General features: G+C 56.6%; 2 protein-coding genes across 3 annotated transcripts; both read right to left on the bottom strand.

Moving 5' to 3' along the window:
• Positions 1-1,929: 1,929 nt before the first annotated feature.
• Positions 1,930-7,776, bottom strand: SLC38A7 (solute carrier family 38 member 7). 2 transcript variants are annotated; one of them, XM_064670718.1, is made up of 11 exons: positions 7,688-7,776; positions 6,074-6,514; positions 5,634-5,832; positions 5,409-5,553; positions 5,198-5,296; positions 4,418-4,475; positions 3,956-4,070; positions 3,586-3,733; positions 3,302-3,501; positions 2,986-3,040; positions 1,930-2,891 (listed from the first exon to the last, which is right to left on the bottom strand). In XM_064670718.1, the coding sequence occupies exons 2-11, from the start codon at positions 6,338-6,340 to the stop codon at positions 2,789-2,791; spliced, it is 1,389 nt and encodes a 462-aa protein (XP_064526788.1). In that variant the 5' UTR covers positions 6,341-6,514; positions 7,688-7,776; the 3' UTR covers positions 1,930-2,788. The 2 variants fall into 2 exon arrangements, with proteins under 2 accessions (XP_064526788.1, XP_064526789.1); XM_064670719.1 differs by lacking the exon at positions 7,688-7,776 and adding an exon at positions 6,687-6,847.
• A 973-nt stretch (positions 7,777-8,749) lies between these two features.
• Positions 8,750-21,160, bottom strand: GOT2 (glutamic-oxaloacetic transaminase 2). Its single transcript, XM_064670720.1, has 10 exons — positions 21,007-21,160; positions 15,518-15,674; positions 14,228-14,356; positions 13,894-13,953; positions 13,610-13,771; positions 13,023-13,127; positions 11,978-12,128; positions 11,180-11,345; positions 10,062-10,212; positions 8,750-9,919 (listed from the first exon to the last, which is right to left on the bottom strand). The coding sequence occupies exons 1-10, from the start codon at positions 21,072-21,074 to the stop codon at positions 9,797-9,799; spliced, it is 1,272 nt and encodes a 423-aa protein (XP_064526790.1). The 5' UTR covers positions 21,075-21,160; the 3' UTR covers positions 8,750-9,796.
• Between the last annotated feature and the right edge of the window lie 362 nt (positions 21,161-21,522).

Below are 21,522 nucleotides of genomic sequence, written 5' to 3'. Positions count from 1 at the left end.
GCGCTGCCCCGCCCCCGCGGCGCGGGGCTTGCCCAATCGGAGCGTGAGGCCGCGCGGGAAGCGGCCAATCAGCCGTTCCACCGCCCCCCGCGCGGGGCCAGCGCCGCGCGCCATTGGCCGGGAGCGCCCGCGGGTCCTTCCTCTGCTCTTGGCCAATCAGCGCTCCGCTACAGGGGAGGGGGTTGGCCCCTCTCGCCTCGCGCGTGCGCGCCCGCGGTCAACCCGCGCTGGCGGGGCCGCCCAATGAGCGCGTGAAGGCGGGGCGGGAAGGGGAAGTGGCGGCAGTGCCAAAGGGCGCGCGGAGTTACGGCGCGGGGGGCGCCTCACCCCCACTCCCGGGCGGTGGTACAGCCCCGGGAGCGGCTCCCCCCCTCTCGCTGCTGTGGTACGGACCCGGCGCTGCTCCCCCCGCCCCACCGCGACATGGCGGCGGCGGGTCTCTCACAGCGCCCGAGCCGCTCCGGGGGCCTTTTGGCCCCTCTGCCGAAATTCTCCCTCCGTTTGCACCATCACGACTCAGTCCCGGAGAGGAATGTCCCCTCAGCGCCTTCCCGCCCGTCTCAGCCACCCCACACTGGCCTGTCAGCCCTAGGGTGCCCACAGGGCCTCCCCCGGCCCTGGGTGCGAGGACACCCCGAGAGTGAGGGTCTGAGGAAGGCAGTGGGACCACCAGCCCCACGCCATCCATCCCAAAGCTCAGAGAGCTGGGATGGCGTTTCAGGACACGGCTCTGTCCCCGAATCCCGCCCGGCAGCATCCCTCTCCCACAGAAACCACCTCGTGCTGGCCCGGCGCACGCACCACAATGTCACTTTTATTGAGTCCAAGCCCCTCTGCTTTCTGCACGTATAAAACACACGTTAAAAGGCCGGTGTTTGTAAACAGTCAGGGGAGCAGTAAGGCAAACAGGAACAGCCACAGCACCTCCGGACCTGCCCTGCCCTCAGCCGTGGGTGACAACCAAAGACGTGGGACACCATGTCCTCCTCCACTCCGGCCGTGGGACCTCCTCGTGCCCAGCACACCTTTGGAAAAGCCAAGGCCACAAGACCCAGTGGGTACCAAACCTCTCCCCATCTTGGTGGGGGACAGGCACTGGAGGGCATTTTGGTGTTGGCACCTGCTGAGCCTCCGGCACCTCTGCTGTGCACCGTGGGAGGTGGCTTTGTGCTCCCCACATCCAGGAGGAGTGGACATCTTCTTTATGCCAAAGGGTCCCCCAAGCCCCAGCACCTGCTGGTGGAAGGGGCTTGGGAGGCAGCTGGTGCCATAACAGTGGGGGTTTTGCTGGAGCCTGGCTTTGTCAAAAGTTGAGGGCACGGGGCTGGAGGTCCCTTGGAAGGAGGGACCTGTTCCCTCACAGCATTCCTCAAACATTCCTGCTGTGCTTGGGGCTTTTCTTCCTCCTTCTCCATCTGGATCTCCCTGTCCTATCCTGAGCAGAGATGGGGAGATCCCCATTTACACACAGAGAGTGTTAATAAGGAAAACCCAAAAGTTTCCACGTGGGGAAGAACCCAAGTGCTGTCGTCCTGTCTGCAGCCTCTGGTTGCAGAGGGAGAGAGCCATGGTGAGAAGTACAGGAGCACATGCCATGGCTCACTGGAGTTCCCACCATGACAGCCTGGGCTGTTTCCAGAAAGATGCTGGAGAGGAAGGGCAAGGTTTTGCACAAGGATGGCTGGACCCTCCTCACAGCTGCAGCAATAGGGACACGTGAATTCCTCCCTCTCCCAGGGGTTTAGTAGCCAAACAAGGTCAAAAGAAACTCAGAGACATAACCAGAGCCGTTTGCTGTTGAGGTTTAACTCCCCCAGCCAAATGTGCAGCTGGGGGAGCTCCTTAACCCAGCAAAAGCAGGAATGAAATGATCATCCAGACAGGCAGCAGAGGGACAGCCCAGAGCAACACCAGCCACAGGGGACAATATAAAACAGATTAATACTGACTGCTTTATCTCCAAAGCATCCCTTAAAACCTACACCTGGCCCAGTCCCGTTCCCTGGACACCTGGAAGAACAGGATTGGAAATCCGGAGAAGAGCTTTGCTCTAGTGTAGTGCCTTCAGTAGCTCGATGCAGTCATTGCAACTTCTCTACTGAGTGATCAACCTCTGGCAGGGAGAACACTGCACTGGTGCATCCCTACCCCAGGGTCATCCTGATCCCACCCCCCCCCCCAAAAAAAAATCAGGCTGGAGGCAACAGTCCCCCTTTGTAACAGGAAGTTGCAGCCCAGGCAGAGGGGCAGGAGACCAGTGAGCTGAGCCACAGGAAAGCAGAGTTCAAACCAAACACTGACACAGAAGATGACTACAGGGGTGTTACCCTGTCTGGTAAACATGATTACTAGTTCCCTTTATGCAAAACACTTTCTCCCTCCAAAGCTGGGAGAAGAAGGAGTTTGAGCTGTGGAGAGGAGCTCCAGCAGCACGGGGATACACGGATGAGAGCAGCTCGGCTTCACAGACCCTAACCACGACCCCTTAGTGATGCCTGACAGAGTGATGTCCACCCTGAGGGACAGAAAGGGCTTGCCCTGGACTACAGGTCCCCTTGTAGTGTTGCTCTGGCTTCACCAGGGAGCCAGGGCTGAGAGAAACCTGACTGCCTGGAGCCTTAAGACAATGAGATACGAACCACCACAGGGCTTGTTCGGCCAAGCCCCAAGTTACAACGCTCCTCTTGGATCTTCCCAACACGCCCACGTGTTTTCTTCCCACTTCCCTTTGGTCCTAGGGGGAATCTGCATCCCCTCAGCAGCAGCAGTGCAGTCCAGCCTGGAGAAGTCAGGCAGTGAGATCCAGGAAGATGGCGTTGGCAGTGGTCTGTCCGAAGATGAAGGCTCCGAGGGTGACCATGAACACCCCGTAGCTGACCTGGGCCCACCAGCTGTGGATGCAGGAGGACAGGGCACATTTTACAGGGGACCTTCACCCCAATACCCACAGGGGAATGGGGGAGAGGGAAAGCACATTTCAGTTACCTGATTGCCCTGGTTTCTTGGATCTCGGAGAGCTTGGCTTGAATCAGACAGAGCCCTGAAAGGCAGGGGAGGCAAATTAGACCCAGATGAGGACTGTGCCCTGGGGACCAAGCAGACATCCCACAAGCCAGGGAGCCACACTCCCTGTTACAGAGCAGAGTCCAAGCAAAATAGTTGGGCTGCCAACCAACCTCCTGCCACATTTTTGTCCTTCTCTAAAAACCTCCTGATTCCAGGCACCATCCTGTTCCCTCCCTCTTCAAGACACAAGGCTAAGAGACCTCTGCCAGCCCCTGAGCATCCCAGGATGCCCTACCTGGGAAGACAAAGATGAAGCAGGCGGCCAAGCCCCCAATGACAGAGATGACTTTGCCGATGTCAGGGATGAAGAGAGCCAGGAGGAGGGTCAGGAGGAACCAGCTGATGGTCTGAAGCAGGCGCCTCCTCCGCTCCCGAACCACGTCCTCTTCCACCGTCACCCCGGTGTAGCGGAGCCAGAGACCCTCCAAGACAGCCCTGTGGGCACAGACCCAGGGCAGGGGGGCTTCCCTGTGCTGCCCCTCCTGCCCACACCAGCCCCTGCCTTCTCCCAGTGCTCACCGGCCACAGAAGTGCAGGATGGGGTAGGATGTCAGCACGCAGAGGATGATGAAGGCCCGGGCCAGGGCAACAGGGATGTCATTGGAGGGGTAGGACATCAACACATCCTGGTCCACCCCAGCTCCAAAGGTTAAGAAGCCACAGACACCTGCCAGGAAGGGAGCAGTCAGCAGTGGACAGGGAAAAGTCTCCTGCACTTGTGTTTGAAGGACCAGACTTGGATAGATATGGCACAGGGCACACTGCAGAGGGGGTTGGATGGACTCCCCTCCCTTTCCACTCTTGCTGACCAGAGGGTCCCCGCCCTCCAGAAGTTCACAGCCTCTCCAAGGACTGTGCCACACCCATGTGGTACCACCCCCTCACTCACCAGTGCCTGTGTAGACAAAGAGAGCGATCACCATGGCTACTGTCACCACTGCCCCCCAGGTCTTCACCTCCGGCTGCTTCATGCTGTTAAACACGGGCACGCTGCTCATGTGGCACTGCCAGGACACAGAGACATACAGGGATACACGATGGGCTGAGCCATGCAGCATCCCACTGGAGATATCCCAGGCTTGTTGTGATATCCTGATCCCCCCAGGTTTGTCACTGGGGAAGAAAAAGTGGGGTGACAGGCTTCCCTGGACTTCCCAGCTGGGGGAAAATGGATCCGCCTCCATCCAGAGGTGGTGAGATGTTAAAAAGGCTTCAGCCCCCTCCCAAAGCTGTGCAGTGAGCACATGGGGAGGATTTTAGCCAATTACCCAGGGGAGCATCCCTGGATCATGCTGGTCCCCAACCCAAGCAGCAATGGCATGGAAGGGGAGTGCTGGGCTCGTGGCCTTACCTGGAACCCAAAGCAGATGGTGGGCATGGCATTGAAGACAGCTGTCCAGGTGGAGGGGCTGGTGGGAGAGAAACACCCACCAGTCAGACCAGGGCCCCCTGTGCCCCCCAACCAGTGCCCAGGGGAGGATGAGCTGGGAGTGCTCAGTGTCTGCTGTTATTGCATCCCCCCACCCAGCATGATACCACTGCGTGGAGTGCCTGGCACTCCCTGAAAACCAGGGCCTTTCACTGAGACAGAACTAGCCCAACCTGAGCATACAAAAGTAAAAGTATCAGTAAAAAATAAGGATCTAATTGGGCGGCGCAGAAAACTGGTCTAACCTTTGCTCTGCCCAAAAATTTCCATTGCCTGCACTGGCTCCAGAAACATGCCCACACTGTGAGGGAGGGAACAAGCCACAGAGGCTGTGCTGGCCAAGGAAATGCCAAAATTATCCCAAAGTAAACACAGCCCCTGTTGCTGGGTGAGCACAAGCACTGCACAGGGAACTCAGGGCCCAGATGTATCAGAGCTAAAAGTCAATCAATGCTCCTCAAAACCTGCAATGGAGCCGTGGGGACCTTCAAGACGTCCTCTTCCTCTTCCTCATCACCTGCTCCTCTGAAACATGGAGAGGTGCAGCCACTTGGGAGCTTAAGGCAGCAACATGCAGCATCCCCAGGTCCGGGGATGAGACTCACGAAAGATTTGTAGCCCTTTGCAGCCCTCGCTCCCACCCCCCTGCCAGGCTCTGCAGTGCTGAGATGGCACCATCAGCATTGTGTCACTGCCTCTCACCTGGTGGGGATCTCCACAGGCACCAGCTCCTTGTCAGGCCAGATGTACTTGATGATAATGACGGCCGTGACGTACCAGGTGCCGATCACGCTGAGGGAGCTGCGAGAGGGGACAGGAGACCATCAGTGCTCTGCCTCCCCACTCTGTGTGCTTGGGTGGGTTCTGGCTGGCCTACCCTGACTCCCAGCCCTGGAGGACTCTCCCTACCGACCTGGCATATTTTTGGAAGCCGATCTCCTTGGGGATGGAGAGGGGCAGGATGAGGAGGAAGGCGGTGATGCTGATGGTGAACTTGCGGTCTGTGTACCAGCGGATGCTCCCAGCTTCCTCGGGCTCCTTCACCAGAGCAGCAATGACTGTGGGAACAGCCAGGGCAATCAGGTTGTCCCTTCCAGCTGAAGGGACAGCAACCGGTTGCTCTGTGGGACACACTTACTCTTGTCCTCCTGGTCTCCGATGATGATGAGGAAGGCGATGCAGGTGCCGAAGGTGTAGACGGCGATGGCCACCTCGCACAGCACACCAGGCACCTTCCCACAGACAGCCCACACAACCTCCTGGTAGGTCCGCTCGTTGCTGGCCTGAGAGCAGTATGCCAGAATGACCAGACCTCCGATGATGAAGATCAACATGCACTAGGGTGGGGAAGAAACAGGGAGGGGACACTGAGGCAACAACATGACATGGTCCCCAAAGCCACCCTGGGCAGCCACCCCTGGGCACACTGAGCATCTCTGGTGTGCCTCACCCAACAGAGCTTCTTTCCAGCAGCTTGGTCCTCCCTGAGCCCTTTCTGGAGCTCCACATGTCCCTCCCGTGCACCCTCCCAGGATGGGACGGGGACTTTAGGGGACTTTCCCTTCCCCACCCTCTCACCATCTGCAGGGTGACACCGGCAGCCACGCCGCCGGCCATGCTGAAGGCAGCAGGGAAGTTGAGCAGCCCAGCACCGAGGGCGGCGTTGACCACAATGAAGACAGCCCCCAGAGCCGACGTGGCCCCCAGACCGTTCCCTTGGCTCTCCGCGCTCTTGGGCACTGTCTCCACACTGGGGCTCTGCAGGAGCCTGGCCCGTTCCCCAGCATCGTCGCTCCACTCCCAGTCCTTGTAGTCGCTGTTGATGCTCCCGGCGCCCTGAGCCATCGTCCTTCCTGGGGTGCCACACGCCACTGTCCACGTCCCACTAGTGGTCCTGCACCAGGCTCAGCCCGTCGCTTCGAGGAGGGTTCTCTGCCAGCACTGGCTCCATCAGGCAGGGAGGGCAGCAAACAGGCAGGCTGGGATGCAGCAACACGGGGGTCAGGCACTTCCCTGCTCCTAGAAGGGGATGAAGAAGGACACGGTTAAGTGTTAGTTAAATTACCTTAACAAGGGACAACCTGGGCATCAGATGGAGGCACAGGGAAAACAAGCTCCCTGGGTCTCATTTTGGGGGGGTAACAGCACGCAGGTGTCCTCACACCAGTAGAGACACAGCAGGAGAACTCACCTCTCGTGCCCCAGATCCAGGGAGAGGACACTGCTGCTGCCGGATGGGGGGCTGAGCCCCACCTCCGGGGCTGGGGAGCTGCAGCCTCACAGCAGGACTCGCCTTTCTGTGGGCACGAGACCCAGCGTCACGGCTTCCTGATTCCCAACCCCAATTCCTGCAAGCTCTGCAAGAGCCACTGTGCACGTGATCCTGGGTAAAGGGCAAGGCTGAGCTCAACGGGAATGACCCACATGTGCAGCAGGAACACCATGTCACCAGGAAAAGCAGGACTGGCCCCTTCCAGTGCACGCCCAGGGTGAACACTGGCACATGTCTCAGAAGCTTTTGGACCTGAAGATCTGGTGTTTCCAGCATCACAGCTTTTGGGGGTGGGACAGCCCAGATCTCATCCCAGTGCCTCCAAGCTGGAGGAAATCAACCCTCACAACCTGTCAGGGCTTTGCAGGGACCTACACGGCCACGGGAAATCTCTTTTCAAGGGAAATCTTTTTTTTTTTTTCTGTAGACGACATCTACAGAGACTCCTCCTGCCCAGCCCACCCTTTGCTTCTGGGCTATTTAAACCGTGTGCTTTTGCTATGAATCCTCTTCAAAGATTTCTGGGAAAGGTGAGGAAGGGCTGCCCTCTCCCCTGTGGGCAGGAACGTGGAGGGGCCGGGCCGGTGGGTCCGCGTGGGCTGCAGCTCCCACCCGGCCGAGGATGCTGCAGGGGGTCGATGCTTCTCTCTCAGGGCCGGGGGAGGATACTGAAGGGTCCTTTCCCCCCAGGCAACGCCGCCGTACTCTGACAGCCGCAGACCCCGAGAGCAGGCGTTTCTCCGAGGGTGACTCGACAGCCCCGGCGGCGCCCCCCGCCCCGAAAAGCAAGGCCCGGAGCCGGTGACGGCCACCCCCCGCTCGCAGGGGATGCCCCGGGGGACGCGGCGCTGCCCCAGCGGGTCGCCGGGCTCCCCGCGTGTCCCTCCACCCCCGCAGCCCCGCAGCCCGGCCCCACTCACCGGGCGGTGGGAGCGGCCCCGCTCCGCTCGGCCCCGGTGCCGGTCCCAGCCCCGGCCGGGCTCGGCGGCGGCAGCGCGGCGGCGGCTCCGCCCTGCCCGCTGCACGCCGGGGGTTGTAGTCCGGCCCCGCATCCCGGGGAGCATCACCCAGGGGCTCCCCCTTCGGGCAGCCCGTCCCTGCGGCTGAGCCGCGCGGGGACCCGCGGCAAGGAGAGGGCGACAGACAGGGCTGTGCTCCACGGTGCTTTTATTGTACAGGGAACGGGCGGGAGAAAGACCCCAGGTAGAGTAAAAGGGCAGGAGGAGGCAGCTCCGGAGCCACGCAGAACCGGGGAACCACAGCACAGGAACCCGCAGCGCCGAGGGCAGCACCCACGGCAGCAGCACGGAAAGCGGTTTATTGCACAAAGGACAGCAAGCAGCGGCTGTGGGCACCGGGCCAGTAAACAAGAGGCGTGGAAGTGCAAACCCGCTGTCAGGGAGCGGCGGGAGGCTCCAGCCTGCCAATAACGCGTGCTAGACTGGGAGAGGTGCACTAGACCGGTCCTTGCCAGCTCCCAAGGGGCACACGGCTGCCCTGGGCAGGAATGAGAAATGAGGACTGCTCTGCTAAATACCCTGGTATGGCTGCAGAGGGGAAAGGTGCCAGCAGATGGAGAAAGCTCATGGAGACGCAGAGGTAATGCCCCCGGGTCTGCCTCGGGAGGCACCTTGGGCTGCCGCAAGGAGAAACCCCGTCGTGCTCCAGTGGCAGGGGTTAGCGCCATGTCCCAAGGCAGGAAGTCTTTGGGAACTTGTCCTCTCCCCAGCAACATCTACGTTCAACCCTGCAGGCTTCAATTTCAGCTCCACGACACTAACTCCCACCTGGGACCTCAGCTCACACACCCCTGTGGTCTTGTAGCACACTGGTGGGAACTGCCCTCTCTCCATGTGGGATTCTCAGATCAGGGTTTCACTGGCCCAACAAGACCCCAGGTGCTGGCATGTCACCAAAAGGGAATGTTTGGTGCATGGAAGGGACAGGATCCAGCTGCACAATGACAGGATGAAGTCCCCAGCTCAACATAGCCATGCACCAGTTTATTTGGATTAAAAATCAGAGTCCAGTGAGTCACAGGACCTTGAGGACACTCAGTTCTGCTCTCAGACTTCCCTCAGGAGCTTTTGTGTTTTCTGGTGTCACCAGAAATGTGGTTGAACAGAGCAGATGAGAGGGGCACCCCACATGAGGGGGGACACACAGCAGGACCAACCTCTTTGCTTAGGGCTTTGGGACACACACAAAGACTGAAGGGAGGGCAACTGGAGGTACAGGGCTGGACCGCTGGGCTTAGGGCAGGAATGGGGTGAGGCAGAGAGCACCAGAGAGCAGTTTCCAGAGGTGGTTCTTACTGGGGGGGAATGAGAAATGGTTTCACCTCAGGGTACAAGAGTGAAGTCAGGAGAACCAGGCAGGTTTAGAGGAGGGCACTGCCCCACACACCGATGCCACTGTGAATTACACCTGAGAGGAGAGTCCCAGATGGAAAGAGCGAAGCCATCGATGGAGCAGAGTTTGGTAGTCAGAAGTCCTCAGAGCTGGTTGTCAGAGGACAGCTTTGGTGCTGCCCAGCCCCAGGCTGGGAGGATGGAGGAGGATGGAGCCTGCTGGCAGCAGGGACTGGCTGAGGAGGTCGGAGCAGTGCACTGGAGCAGCCCTCCCACTCAGCCCACCCGGCTCCCTGCCCGCTGCCACTCGGGCAAGCAGCCAACAGCCTCCCAAAGCCTCCTCGTGGGAAAACGAGTGTGGGGAAGCCTTTGGTGCCTATGCCAGTAGGATGGCATGGCTAAGCCTTTGCTTCCTCCAGCGCAGAAGGGTGCTGGGGCTGATGGAAAAAGGATGGACAGAAGGGAAGAGCAGCTGTGACGAGCAGGAGCCAGCAATGATGTCCCTGCTCCACAACGCAGGGAGGATTTGACTAGGCTTCTACAACAACTCATCTACAAGATACATTCAGCGGCGGCTTCAAGTGCTGTGGCTGGAAGTATTCTGCTTGTTTCTTTTCCCTCCCCATCTCTGACTGGTGGGGAAGGGAAAGCCACCAGCTCCAGGGCACACCTTTGTCTTTACTTTGTGACTTGATGGATGGCATGAGCCAGGTAACCTACGTTGCCTGATGAAACTCCTGCCACAGAGATGCGTCCATCCTTTGTCATGTAGATGGAGAACTCCTTCGTCAGCCGATCCACCTGGGGGGAAAGAGCAGAGTTAACCACAGGCCAACCTCTGCTCTGTCAGCAGAGTGCAAATTTACCCAGCTTGGCACCTGCAGTCAAAAACTTACTGATAAGGACGCAAAGGACACTTTGAGACCACAGGAATTGCGTTTACCTGGTCAGGTTTCAGCCCTGTGAAGCAGAACATGCCAATCTGGTCAGTGATGTGCTGCCAGTTGCGGGAGGATCCCTCCTTCTTGAGGTTGGACACCAGCTGATTCCGCATGTTGATGATCCGGTCAGCCATGCCCTTCACCTCCACCAGCCTGAGGAGCCAACCAAGGAACCGCTCAGAGCAGGGCTGGAACACCCCAACACTGCTCTTCCCACCCCAGCTACTGGGAATCAACCTCTCCAACTCGAGGGGCCTCATATGGGGATGCAGACGAGCAAAGACCAGGGAGCATGAAGATGTAGCTCCAGCTGGGGAGCTGCTTCTTTCTCCTGATACCTGAAGCTGACTGCTCTGTATTTGTTTCATAGTGTGGGACACTACTCCCAGCATGTAGGCATTTCTCATGTCTGAAAGCCACAGCTCAGCAGGATGCCTCACGGCAGCCCTGCCCAAACCCAGGTAAAGTATCTACAGATAAACCCAGAGTGCAGGAGCAGCTTCCAGCAGAGGCAGACAGGCCCTGCTCCAAGGCAGCACAGCTAGGAGACGTCTCTGCTGGGCCCTGGATCAGGCACAAGCATCAGGCTGCCAAAAGAACACAGCCCCCAGCGAGGCCACAGCACACTGCCAGCCTTTGTTCTGCCAGGCCAGCTGCCAGTAGGGACCCCACACCAAGGACCTGGGAGAACAGCCCAGGCTGATGCCAGAAAGCAGGCTTAGGGCATGAGGGTTACATTCCTGGTCTTATTCCCAGGGGGCTTATGCTTCCATTTCCCCCATGTGAGAGACACTATGTGGCTGCAGCGTTTCAGTCAGACTTTTGTGCTTCTTGGATAGGTAGATCCTGCAGCCCTTAATCACAGGGGAGCTTTATCCCTCCTTTACAGTGTTTTCTGCCTTGATAACACAAGGAAAACTTGTTTGTATCAAGCTAGACCAATACCAGCTGACGCCAGGACATGAGCAGGGATTTCTCCAGTGAAAAGGGGTGGCACATGGTTCTGACTGTTCCTGAAGCTAAGAGCTGCCTGTGACAGCAGCAGGCAATAAGCACAGCACAGGGCTGCCACAAAGAGACTCACAGCTCACTGTTGTGAGCATTACAGGTTCCTTCTTACCACTCCTTCCGTAGGTCAGGGGTGTTCAGGATCGTAGAGGCAATGCGGGCTCCGTTCATGGGTGGGTTGGAGTACATGGGACGGATGAGGATCTTCAGCTGTGACTCGACCCTCTTGGCTTCCTCTGCATCGCTGCAGACCACTGTGAAGGCGCCCGCCCGCTCTCCTGAAAGAGAATCATAGAATACTCCGAGTTGGAAGGGACCCACCACAAGGATCATCGAGTCCAGCTCCTGGCCCTGCACAGAACACCAAGAATCACACCTGAGAGCATTGCCCAAACACTCAAACTCTGCCAGGCTTGGTGCTGTGACTATTTCCCTGGGGAGCCCATTCCAGTGCCCAACCACCCTCTGGGTAAAGACCTTTTTTCCTAATATCAAATCTAAACCTCTCCTGGCACAGCTCCAGCCGTTCCCTCGGGTCCTGTCACTGGTCACAGAGAACACAGATCAGTGCTGCCCCTTGTGAGAAGCTGCAGCCTGTGATGAGCTCTGCCCTCAGTCTCCCCCAGGCTCAACAAGCCAAGTGCCCTCAGCTACTCCTTGGCTTCCCCTCTAGACCCTTTGCCCTTTGCCCTTTGGATGCTCTCTAAAAGCTCTATATCCTTCTTATACTGTGACACCCAACGCCCCACAGCTTTAGTGGATCTCTGTTCTCTAGAAGGGTCTCCAGCGGGTTATCCCCACCCAGTACAGCAGGATGAACACAGGCAGCAGGAAGACACTGGCTGCTAAACCCCAGAGGCACCGGGGTGCCTCCAGCAGCCTGGATGAAAGCCCTCCCAGGCCCCCTCACCGTAGAGCCCCATGTTCTTAGCGAAGGACTGTGCGAGGACGATGTTGATGCCCTGCTCGATGAAGTGCCGCACGGCCCAGGCGTCCCGGTTGATGTCCCCGCTGGCAAAGCCCTGGTAGGCCATGTCAAAGTACACAAGGAGGTTTCGTTTCTGCCAGGAAAGAGGGGAGAGAGTGTCATAGGAGCTGAGCACCCCTCCAGGGAGCAGGGCAGCAGGGTGAAAAGAGCCGCGCAGGCAGCGGCCTGCCCGCCTGCAACCACTCTCCTCCAGGAGAGGCACTCCCCTTCCTTTGCCACAGGGGAAGCAGCCCAAAACCTGCAGCTGCCCATCACACATCAAAACAGCAGCTAAAAACCCTCCAGTGCATTTATGGGATGTGCAGTCTGGCACAGGAGGCACAAATGGATTCGGCAGTAATAAAATATTCTATTTCAGTGTCTTCTGTATTATCAGTTTCCAGGAAACCACCTGGGAACTCTCTAGGCAGGTGCCTGCCCTTCCAGTTCCTCCAGGCAGATAACCCAGCCACAGTGCCCTTCAGTCAGGAGACCTACAGCCTTCTGGGGGCCACAGAGGCCACTTTGATATCTACTAGTTCTCAGGACACTACTAAGGCATCCCCAAGCCAAATTTCTCTGGCTACAGCTTGAGTGAGCAGCAGGGAGGAGGAGGAGAGGGTAGAACCTGTCCCTGCCTGTTTCCAGCTGAAGCTTGTGAGGAGACACTGGGCACATGAAAGATCTTGCAGCATTTTGAATACACCAACACTGGGAGCTCCACTCCAGCGATCACAGATCACTCTTTCAACCCTGCTCTCCTTTCAGGTATCCTTGTCCCAGCTTCCTGGGAAGGTGCCAGCAGAAAGTCTCATGGTCAGCTACAAGCCCGATGGGTGCATTTGTCTGGCTCCTGTCAGGAACATGACACCCATCCTGGCTTCAGGGAAGGGAGTAACCTTTACCGAAGCAAAGACCAGGTGCCACCCATGAAAGGCCAGTTGTGGTTTCCCCAGGAATGGTACAGTACCCCTGGGACACTGCTCACCTTCACTACTGCTGCCAACTCCTTCCATTGCTCCTGCCGGGGATCCACCCCGGTGGGGTTGTGAGCACAGGCATGCAAGAGGATGATGCTCTTCTCTGGAATTTTCTAAGGAAAACATTACAGAAAATGAATTATTAATGGTACCTGAGCACTCTCCTCAGCAGCAGAGATGAGACTCGTGCCCTAGACAGCTTAGATGAGCTCTGCAAGGGTTCCAGACTTGATTTAGTGCCTTCAAGCATTGTAGGATAGAATATCCTGAGTTGGAAAGGACCCACCACAAGGATCACTGAGTCCAACTCCTGGCCCTGCACAGGACAACCCCAAGAATCACACCCTGTGCAGAAGTTGTCCAAATGCTCCTTGAACTCTGGCAGGCTTGGTGCCATGACTACTTCCCTGGGGAGCCTGTTCCAGTGCCCCAACCACCCTCTGGGTGAAGAACCTCTTCCTAATACCCAGCCCCTAATACCCAGCCTAAACCTTCCCTGACACAGCTTCATGTGGGATCATATTTAGGGTAAAGTAAGATCATCATCCATCTCCCCACATCACCTCCCTGCTTCCAGGCATGGAAGGCAACTCACAGAAATGTCATCCATGGCTCCAGAGAAGTCAAGGCTGCACGTCTTGGGGTCGTAGTAGCGGTAAGACTGAAGTTGCATGCCAGCATCACGGAAAATGGGGGTGTGATTGCCCCAGGACGGCTTGGGTAGGTACACATGACGGCTAGGCTTGAAGAACCGGTCCTGGTCAAGAGAAAAGACAGAGTGTTCAAACAGGTTAAATAGATTCAAGCAGTTAGAAAACCCTAGAGATTCAGCTCTGGTCAAAATACGTCCTTTCCTTCCCCCACTGGCCAAGGACTCACCAAAAAGTTGGCTCCAATCCGCAGAGATCCGGTCCCAGAAATGCCCTGCACAGTGACGTACTGCAGGGGAAGAAAGAGATACCTGAGTGTGAGCAGCCCTGTTAGGATATGGGGAAGTACAGTCCCTATATCAGCACACCAAAACAGGGACAAGGGATGGAGGGACTGCGAGGCTCAGCAGCTCCAGTTGCAGGGCAGGGATTTGGGCGCCCTGGCAAGGTTAAATCCCTTCCTGGGACAGGGCTGTTCCACCCCAGCCTCACAGTTAGCCTTGGGCCCAGCCAACCCACAGCTCAGAGCCATCAGTACCCGCCGTGCCCCAGCCCCTCCTTACCCGGCCGCTCTTTATGACCTCGCTGTTTTCACCCAGGGCCAGCTCTGCAGATGCCCGGGTGAAATCTGCCAGTCCCCCAATGGGCAAGTACTCCTTGTCCATCTTCTTGGATGCTATCATGGCCTCAGCCTGGAAGAGAGGACACACATTCAGCAGGGAAGGCATCCCCGTGGGGAGGACAGTGGGCAGCTTGAGGTCACTCCTCTGCACTTTCTGCTTGCTCAAAAGGGGCAAAAGTTGGTTTACAGGAGTTTCTGTTCAGGGCTCAATCCAAGCAAAGGGCAGCAGTAAACATCTCAGATGAAACCCTGCTTGTACCAGGGGATGTGGTGCCCAGCAGCCACCAGAGCCCTCAGTGGGTGCCAGTGCCAGTACAGCAGAGCCAGGACACCCAACACCAGAGGAGAGCACCACTTCCAGCCCAAGTCAGTGGTGCTGCACAAGGACAGACATTTCTCTGCCCAAGCAGGAAGTGTCATGCAGGAAGGTGAGTCCTGAGTGTTACTGAAAGACAGATATTATGTCTATACAGGTGACATGCCTGGACCAGGCAGGGTAGCAAGCCTTTTGCCTGGCCTCATCATGCTGAGAGTGGGACAGACCCTGGCAGCAGTCACACACCACCAGGAAACTGTCCCTGCAACACCAACAAGGCCTTCTGGTTGTGACACAGTACACGGGGAGAGGGAGGGCAAAGGATGACTTTAAACCCCCCACTGGTGAGACACATGGACAACACACCCCCCCAGCTCCAAGGAGATCAGCCAATCAGTGTGTGTGTCAGCTGCCAAATATTTAACAGCCTATTTCTACCCTGACAGCCCTGAAAGACCCCATAATCCCCTCAGGGCAATGTCCACACTCTGCTCCCCGAGCTGGAGTTTTAGACTGGCTTATGGAGAAATTGGTAACATCGGCTCAACAGAATTTCTAAGACTAATCCATTAAGGGGACAATATCAGGTCTTTCCTCCCATGTTGGGTGGCCCAGGGAACATCAGCCTATTCAAGAAACACCTTCAAGTTGAAAGGACAGGTGCATTGGAGGGGTTGTGCAAGTCAGCAATTAGTTAAGGGTTACATGAATGGAACAGGACATGTATTTCCTGTTTTGTCCCCTACTACCTAACGGCTCTGTCATGCCTCAAAAGCATTAGCCCTGCTAAAGGAGACATCCAGGAACATTTCCCGCTCTGTTAGTGACAAAGTGTATTTTAAGGACCGACAGACAAGCCTCACTCAGCAGCTTTTCCCCTCCCTGACACCTGGCCCTGGCCAGCAGCCGGCTCACCTTGCGGACACAGTTCAGGACATAGGGCTTCCCGTTGTCATCCCGGTACGCCCCCACACCCAGGTTCATCTTCTTGGAGTTGGTGTCGCGCTTGAAAGCTTCTGTCACCCCCAGGATGGGGTCGGGGGGACCCATCTCCACCTGGGCCCACCATGAGCTAAAGGGAAAAAGCAGCAGCTAAGAATTAGCCTAGAGAACTGGGCAGAGACATACAGCAACACGAGTAGAGAGAAACCTTCAGGGAAATCTTGTCTTTAAACCACTGAAAAAGGTACAAGTAATGTTAAGAGAATTATCCAGAGGGGAAAAAACCAAACCAACCCCTTTATGCTCCATGATCTGGCTCTGCATTTTACGTTGCAGAATGGACAAAGAGCCTCAGTTCACTGTGGCTGAAGATACCTGACTCCCTCCCAGTCATTAGCGTGTCGAAATGGCCCTGTTTGCTTTTCCTGCTGACACCACAAAGAGTCCAGGAAACAGAAACCTTGAACTCTTATGCTCTGGACAAGTGCCCAGAGCTCACAGGTGGGATTGCATAGGTTAGTACCCTCCAGGGAATGTTGGCCAGAGACAGGCAATTGCACAAAACATGAATATGGAGCTTCTTCCAAACTCCCGGAGGGGCTCTAATGTGTGAAAACTAATCTACTTTTCCCACAACATTGGCTGACCTAATAGAGATATTTCTATTTCCTGCCCTACAAACTCTTCCTCATTTCTTGTAGCCAAATACTGTTTTCCTGGAAATGGCAGAGGACATTTTCTTCCCAGGATGACAAGTCCCTTCTCCTGCTGTCAAGGAGGAGCTTTGTGCCCTGCTCCCCCAGCACAACAAACCACCTGCCTCTGCCCTGTTGGCAGCACACCCTGAGATGGAGAGGCTCTCTTAATGTCAAGGGCAGACTAGACCAGGCTATAAAAAGAAACCTGTTATTTCCTTCGGCCACAGCCTCTGCCCAGTCCCACGTCCAGGCTCTGCAGGCCTGCAGACAGTGCAGGAGCAGCGGTGTGTTGGTTTTTAACCTGCCTGCCAGAGGCTGTGGCTGTCCCAGCCCCCTCCCGAAGGCTGGGTTACTAAAGGCAACTCCACCCAGCTCTGAGCATCCAGACTCATGGCACCACACCGGTGCCTACCCAGGCCCCAGAGCTCAGTGGGGAACAAAGAGTAGATTGGGTTTATCTCCTCTGGGGCAGGACTCCTGATTACTGAAGGAGAAACACAAAGTCAGGGAGGCATATCAGCTTTACTAAACTCTGCAGCCCACAAAAGGCCACCTCACCTGAAGATAACAACCTTTCCCAACTTGGGAATGCTGTCCTGGGGCTGGATTCTGCCCCAGGCAATGCAGGCAGCCTGGAGCCAGCTCAGGGACAGCCAGACCTCCTGCTGAGTGCTCAGTGCAGACTCTGTAGGCAGATACAGGTCTGTGGGCAGCAGGGCCAGGCAGGTTGAGGAAGCTCTAACATGATCAGGAGAACTCACAAAATCATCTTTCCTCTCTATTCTGTCCCTGGTTTAGGTCCATTGAGACCCACTTTACTCACTACATAAACATACTTTGCAGTGTCTCGTGTATGTAGATTGAATCTCATGGAGCCCTAAACATCTTTTTCCTTCTTCAGATAAATTGCTCTTCCCATCAGCACAGTATTTCCCAATAAAAAGCCTCTGTTTCTTCTCTCGATAGGGTCTGTGGAAAAAAGGGCAGTAAACACGTAGAGGGCAGAGCCACCTCAGGTAGTTTAAAAATGGAAGATGTCCTTAACGATTTTTAGACCACTAACCGGTCTTAATTACCTCTTAAGTATAGGATCAGCTTGGAAAGGGGGATGAGTCAATCATGCCAGCAACACACACCCTCCAGAGAGGGACAGGGGCTGCAGCCAGTGGGGAGGGAGTGACCTGGGGAATCAACCCCGGCAAAACTCATCAAGGGGGCAGTCAGGGCAGAAACCTGCTGCAGGTTCAGGCAGCATGCAATGCTGCTTTGGAAAAACCTCTCCCAGTGCCTTCCTGGCAAGTGGAGGGGCAAGGGAAGAGAGAAACACTGCGTAGGAGTTTGTCCCTCTGCAATTTACCTGCTTTAGGATTATTTTGGTATGGAGGGCTGCAGGAGCCTGGCCATGTATTTTAAAGAGCTGCTGCTTTGGAAGTGGTGATGGCACCTCCTTTCTGCTGGGCTTTTCCCCAAGCTGCTTACAGAGTTTGGGGTATTTAGGTCCCGATCCTGCAAAGACTTAAGCAGGTCATTGGGTTCTAACATACTGCAATTAATGCTGATCCTGGGGGCATTTACCTAAGCTACAGCACTCCAGAGAGTTAAGTACTTTAGTTCTGAGCCGGTTTTCCTGTCAGCTTAAGGCACCCAAAGGGTAGGTTTAGGACTGATTTTCTTGTTCTCAGCCTGAAGGTTTCCAGGTGAAGGCCAAAGCTGTTTCCAGGGTGGTGAGCTTGCTGGGAGACAGGAGAAAAAAGTCCAGGCTGAGTTGTCCCAACACATCAGGATACTAAAGAGATCACAGAGGCAAGGCCTTCCCAAAGGGGTTTGGGAAAAGAGGTCTACTAGGGATCTGAGGCCACAAACCCTCATACACTGCTACCCCATGGTACTGTTGTTGTCCCTGCACTGCCCTATATTTTATTCTGAGCAATTAGAAGAATATTGGTCTTGAATAAAGGTCAAAGCTATAAACTGCACATCTCTGCCAGGCTAGAGGTATTTCAGTGAAGAAAACTAACCAGAGGTAAATTTAAGCTGGGCTGAGCTACCCGAGGGAATACTCAATGGAAGCTAAAGCAAGCACATTCTCAAGCTACAGAACTTCAACACAGAAGGCAGAGTCACAGTTTAGATGCTCATCAAAGCTGGTCCAAGTAGTCTCTGTTCTCTTCAGCCAGACTGGTCTTCTGAGCCAGTTTAATGCACAGCTGCAAGTGTAGTGGGACAGAGAGGAGGGGAAAATGCAACAGGAACTGCACAAAACAGCAATGCCTTTCAAAAACTTCTGTTGAACTTATGGCACAGACCCAAGAGGTGCTTAAGGACTCAAGCCAAGCCGGGAGAGCAAGTGTTTACAAGCCCAGTGAAGGTTTCCACTGTGGAGTGGCCAGCCCAGGTTCCCTGGGATACAGATACATCAGATACTGGATTTCAGAACCTCTGCCAGAGTCCCCACAGCAGTTCTGCAAGCTAGAGCAGAGCAGAGGGGCCAAAGGCTGTCAGGCTGTCCAGATACCACAGCTAAAGCAAATATTTACACACCAACAATGCCAACAGGCTGCTGGCTACTACAAGGCCTTTCAAGCCTAAACATTCTTGCCACAGAGAGCTGCGGGGAAGCTTCCCACCAATAAAAGCATTTAAATAGCTGTCTTGTGACATCAGAGCAGCAGACTGAGTTATCACCTTAATTAGCATTTGTGTGCCAAGGGAGCCATTTTAACCATTTCCTCTCTCTTTATCTTTGTCCTGATTTCAGAAGGAGCATACTCAGCACCCAGTAATGGTAACAGCTTGAACACCACCAGTTATGTTGCTGAAGATAAGGAAACAGAAACTGCTAATCACTGTTTGGCATTCCTTGTTGCATAACAAGGCACTCACTATTCCTGAACAAGAATAACGGGGGCTGTGCACAAGGCTCTTTGCTTACAAAAGGGATAGTCTGTGTCTCTTGGGTGACCTCAATTCAACTTGGTAATTTATAGTTTGCTGTATAACAAGCTTGGGAAAAACAAAGCTAATGCCAGGGGGCTCCAATACCTTTCACAGGCCTTCACAGTCCATGGGCACAAAACACAAGCTCTAGATAGCTGCTCTTCCATCCCTTCTGAGGAGAGCCAGAAGGCTGCCTCAGAAGGAGAGGGATAGGGAGCATTTGTCTCACAAGCATTAATCAATATCTAATAGCCCTCTATCTGCTGGAATGGGGATTTAAAACACCTCACTGCTTTCCTGCTCTGACATGGGCTGGAAACTTTCTTAAAGCTTTCCCAGCCAGTGTGGGCCAAGAGTTGAAGGGCTCTGGAGAGCAGCAAGGCCTTGCCCAGATCCCTCTGCACACTCTGCTTCTTGGATGCCTGGTCCAAGTGGTGTTCCCAGCCCTGTGCTCTCAGGTCAGCTGTACTTAGTGGAGCTGTTCTGGGCTCTTCACACGGCTCCAGCTGCACCCTGTATCCTTCCATCCAACTCTGCTGATCAGAGATAGTGGCATCCAGAGCTGCCAGTGCAGGACTGGCCCGAACAGAAACGCCCTCACGCCAGGGTTTGTAGCCTGAGGGCACAGCTCTAGCACAGCCAGCACCGTTTGCATTCCACGGGTCATGGGGTCACTGCAGACCTGCTGCACCGTATCCCCACTGCACAGCACACACAATCCTGGAATGCTTTGGGTCAGAAAAGACCTTAAAGATAATCTCGTCCAACCCCCTGTCACCAGCAGTGACACCTTCCACTGGACCAGGTTGCTCCAAGCCCCACCCAACCCGGCCTTGAACACTTTCAGGGATGGGGCAGCCAGAATTTCTCTGGCCAACCTGTGCCAGGGTCTCACCACACTCAGAGGGAAGAATTTCTTCCTAATGTCCAATCTAGCCCTGCACTCTGTCCATTTACAGCCCTTCCCCCTTGTCCTGTCACCCATGCCCTTGTCAAAAGTCCCTCTCCAGCTCTCTTGGAGCCCCTTTAGGCACTGGAAGGCCACAATTAGGTCAGTCCAAAGCCTTCCCTTCTCCAGGCTGAACAACCCCAGCTCTCTCAGCCTTCCCTCATAGGAAAGGTGCTCCAGCCCTCTAATCATGTTTGTGGCCTCCCCTGGACTCGCTCCAACAGGTCCATGTCCCTCCTGTGCTGGGGTCCCAGAGCTGCACACAGCGCTGCAGGCGGGGTCTCAGCAGAGCAGAGGGGCAGAATCCCCTCCCTTTCCCCGCTGCCCACGCTGCCTTTGGTCCAGCCCAGGACACACACACAGTCGGTTTCTGGGCTGCGAGCGCACACGGCCGGCCCGTGTCCGGCCTCTCATCGACCACATCACTCGTGCCCTGCAGCTTCAGTGCACCGCACGAGCAACATCCCAACGCCGCTGCTTAAGACACAGAGTCGCCCCAGCCGCGTTTCTCAGGGCACAGGGCGGCCCCAGTCCCGTTATTCGGGACAGAGCCTCCCCCCCCGTTCCGGGGGCTCCCCGGTACCCGGTGCCCACGCGCCCTCCACGGCGGCGCCTCAAGGGCAGGCGAGGGGCGCCGGGCCGCGCCGCAGCCAATCAGAGCGTGAGAGCCCCCAGCCCCAGCCAATCGGAGCGCGAGAGGCCCCCTCCCCAGCCAATCCGCGCGCGGTCCGTCCCGCCGCCAACCCCCTTCTCCCAGCGCGGCGTCACCCGCGGGCCGCGCGGAGGGACCCGCTCCCCGCGGCCTCACAGCGGAGAAACCCCTCCGCCAACGGCACCGGCGGGCAGCTCCGGGGGCCGAGCCGCCCCTCAGCCCTCACCTGGCGCGGGAGGCGGCGGCGGCGAGGCGCGGGGCGGCGAGGAGCCGGCGGCTGTGCAGGAGCGCCATGGCGGCGGTGACGGCGGGACGGCGGCGGGCGGCTCACACCTCACACTGCGAGCGCCGGCCGAGCGCCCCGCCCCGCGCATGCGCCGCCCACCGCCGGGCACCGCCGGCGCTGCCCCCTGGCGGCCGGGACGGCTCATTGCAACCGCACCGGCCCCGCCCGCTCGGGGCTGCGATGTGCGGGGCTGTGCGGGGCTGTGCGGGGCTGTGCGGGGCTGTACGGGGCTGTGCGGGACTGTGCGGGGATGTGCGGGGATGTGCGGGGATGTGCGGGGCTGTGCGGGGATGTACGGGGCTGTGCGGGGTTATACAGGGCTGTGCTAGGATGTGCGGGGCTGTACAGGGCTGTGCGGGCTGTGCTAGGATGTGCGGGGATGTGCTGGGCTTCGTTGGGATATGGAGGACTTGACTGGGACACAGTGAGCCATACTAGGTTGTACTGGGCCATCCT

Source organism: Pseudopipra pipra, chromosome 14 (genome assembly GCF_036250125.1).
Source record: "Pseudopipra pipra isolate bDixPip1 chromosome 14, bDixPip1.hap1, whole genome shotgun sequence".
Taxonomy (NCBI): domain Eukaryota; kingdom Metazoa; phylum Chordata; class Aves; order Passeriformes; family Pipridae; genus Pseudopipra; species Pseudopipra pipra.
Note: the sequence above shows the minus strand (reverse complement) of the source record. Positions and strands in the feature narration are given on the sequence as shown.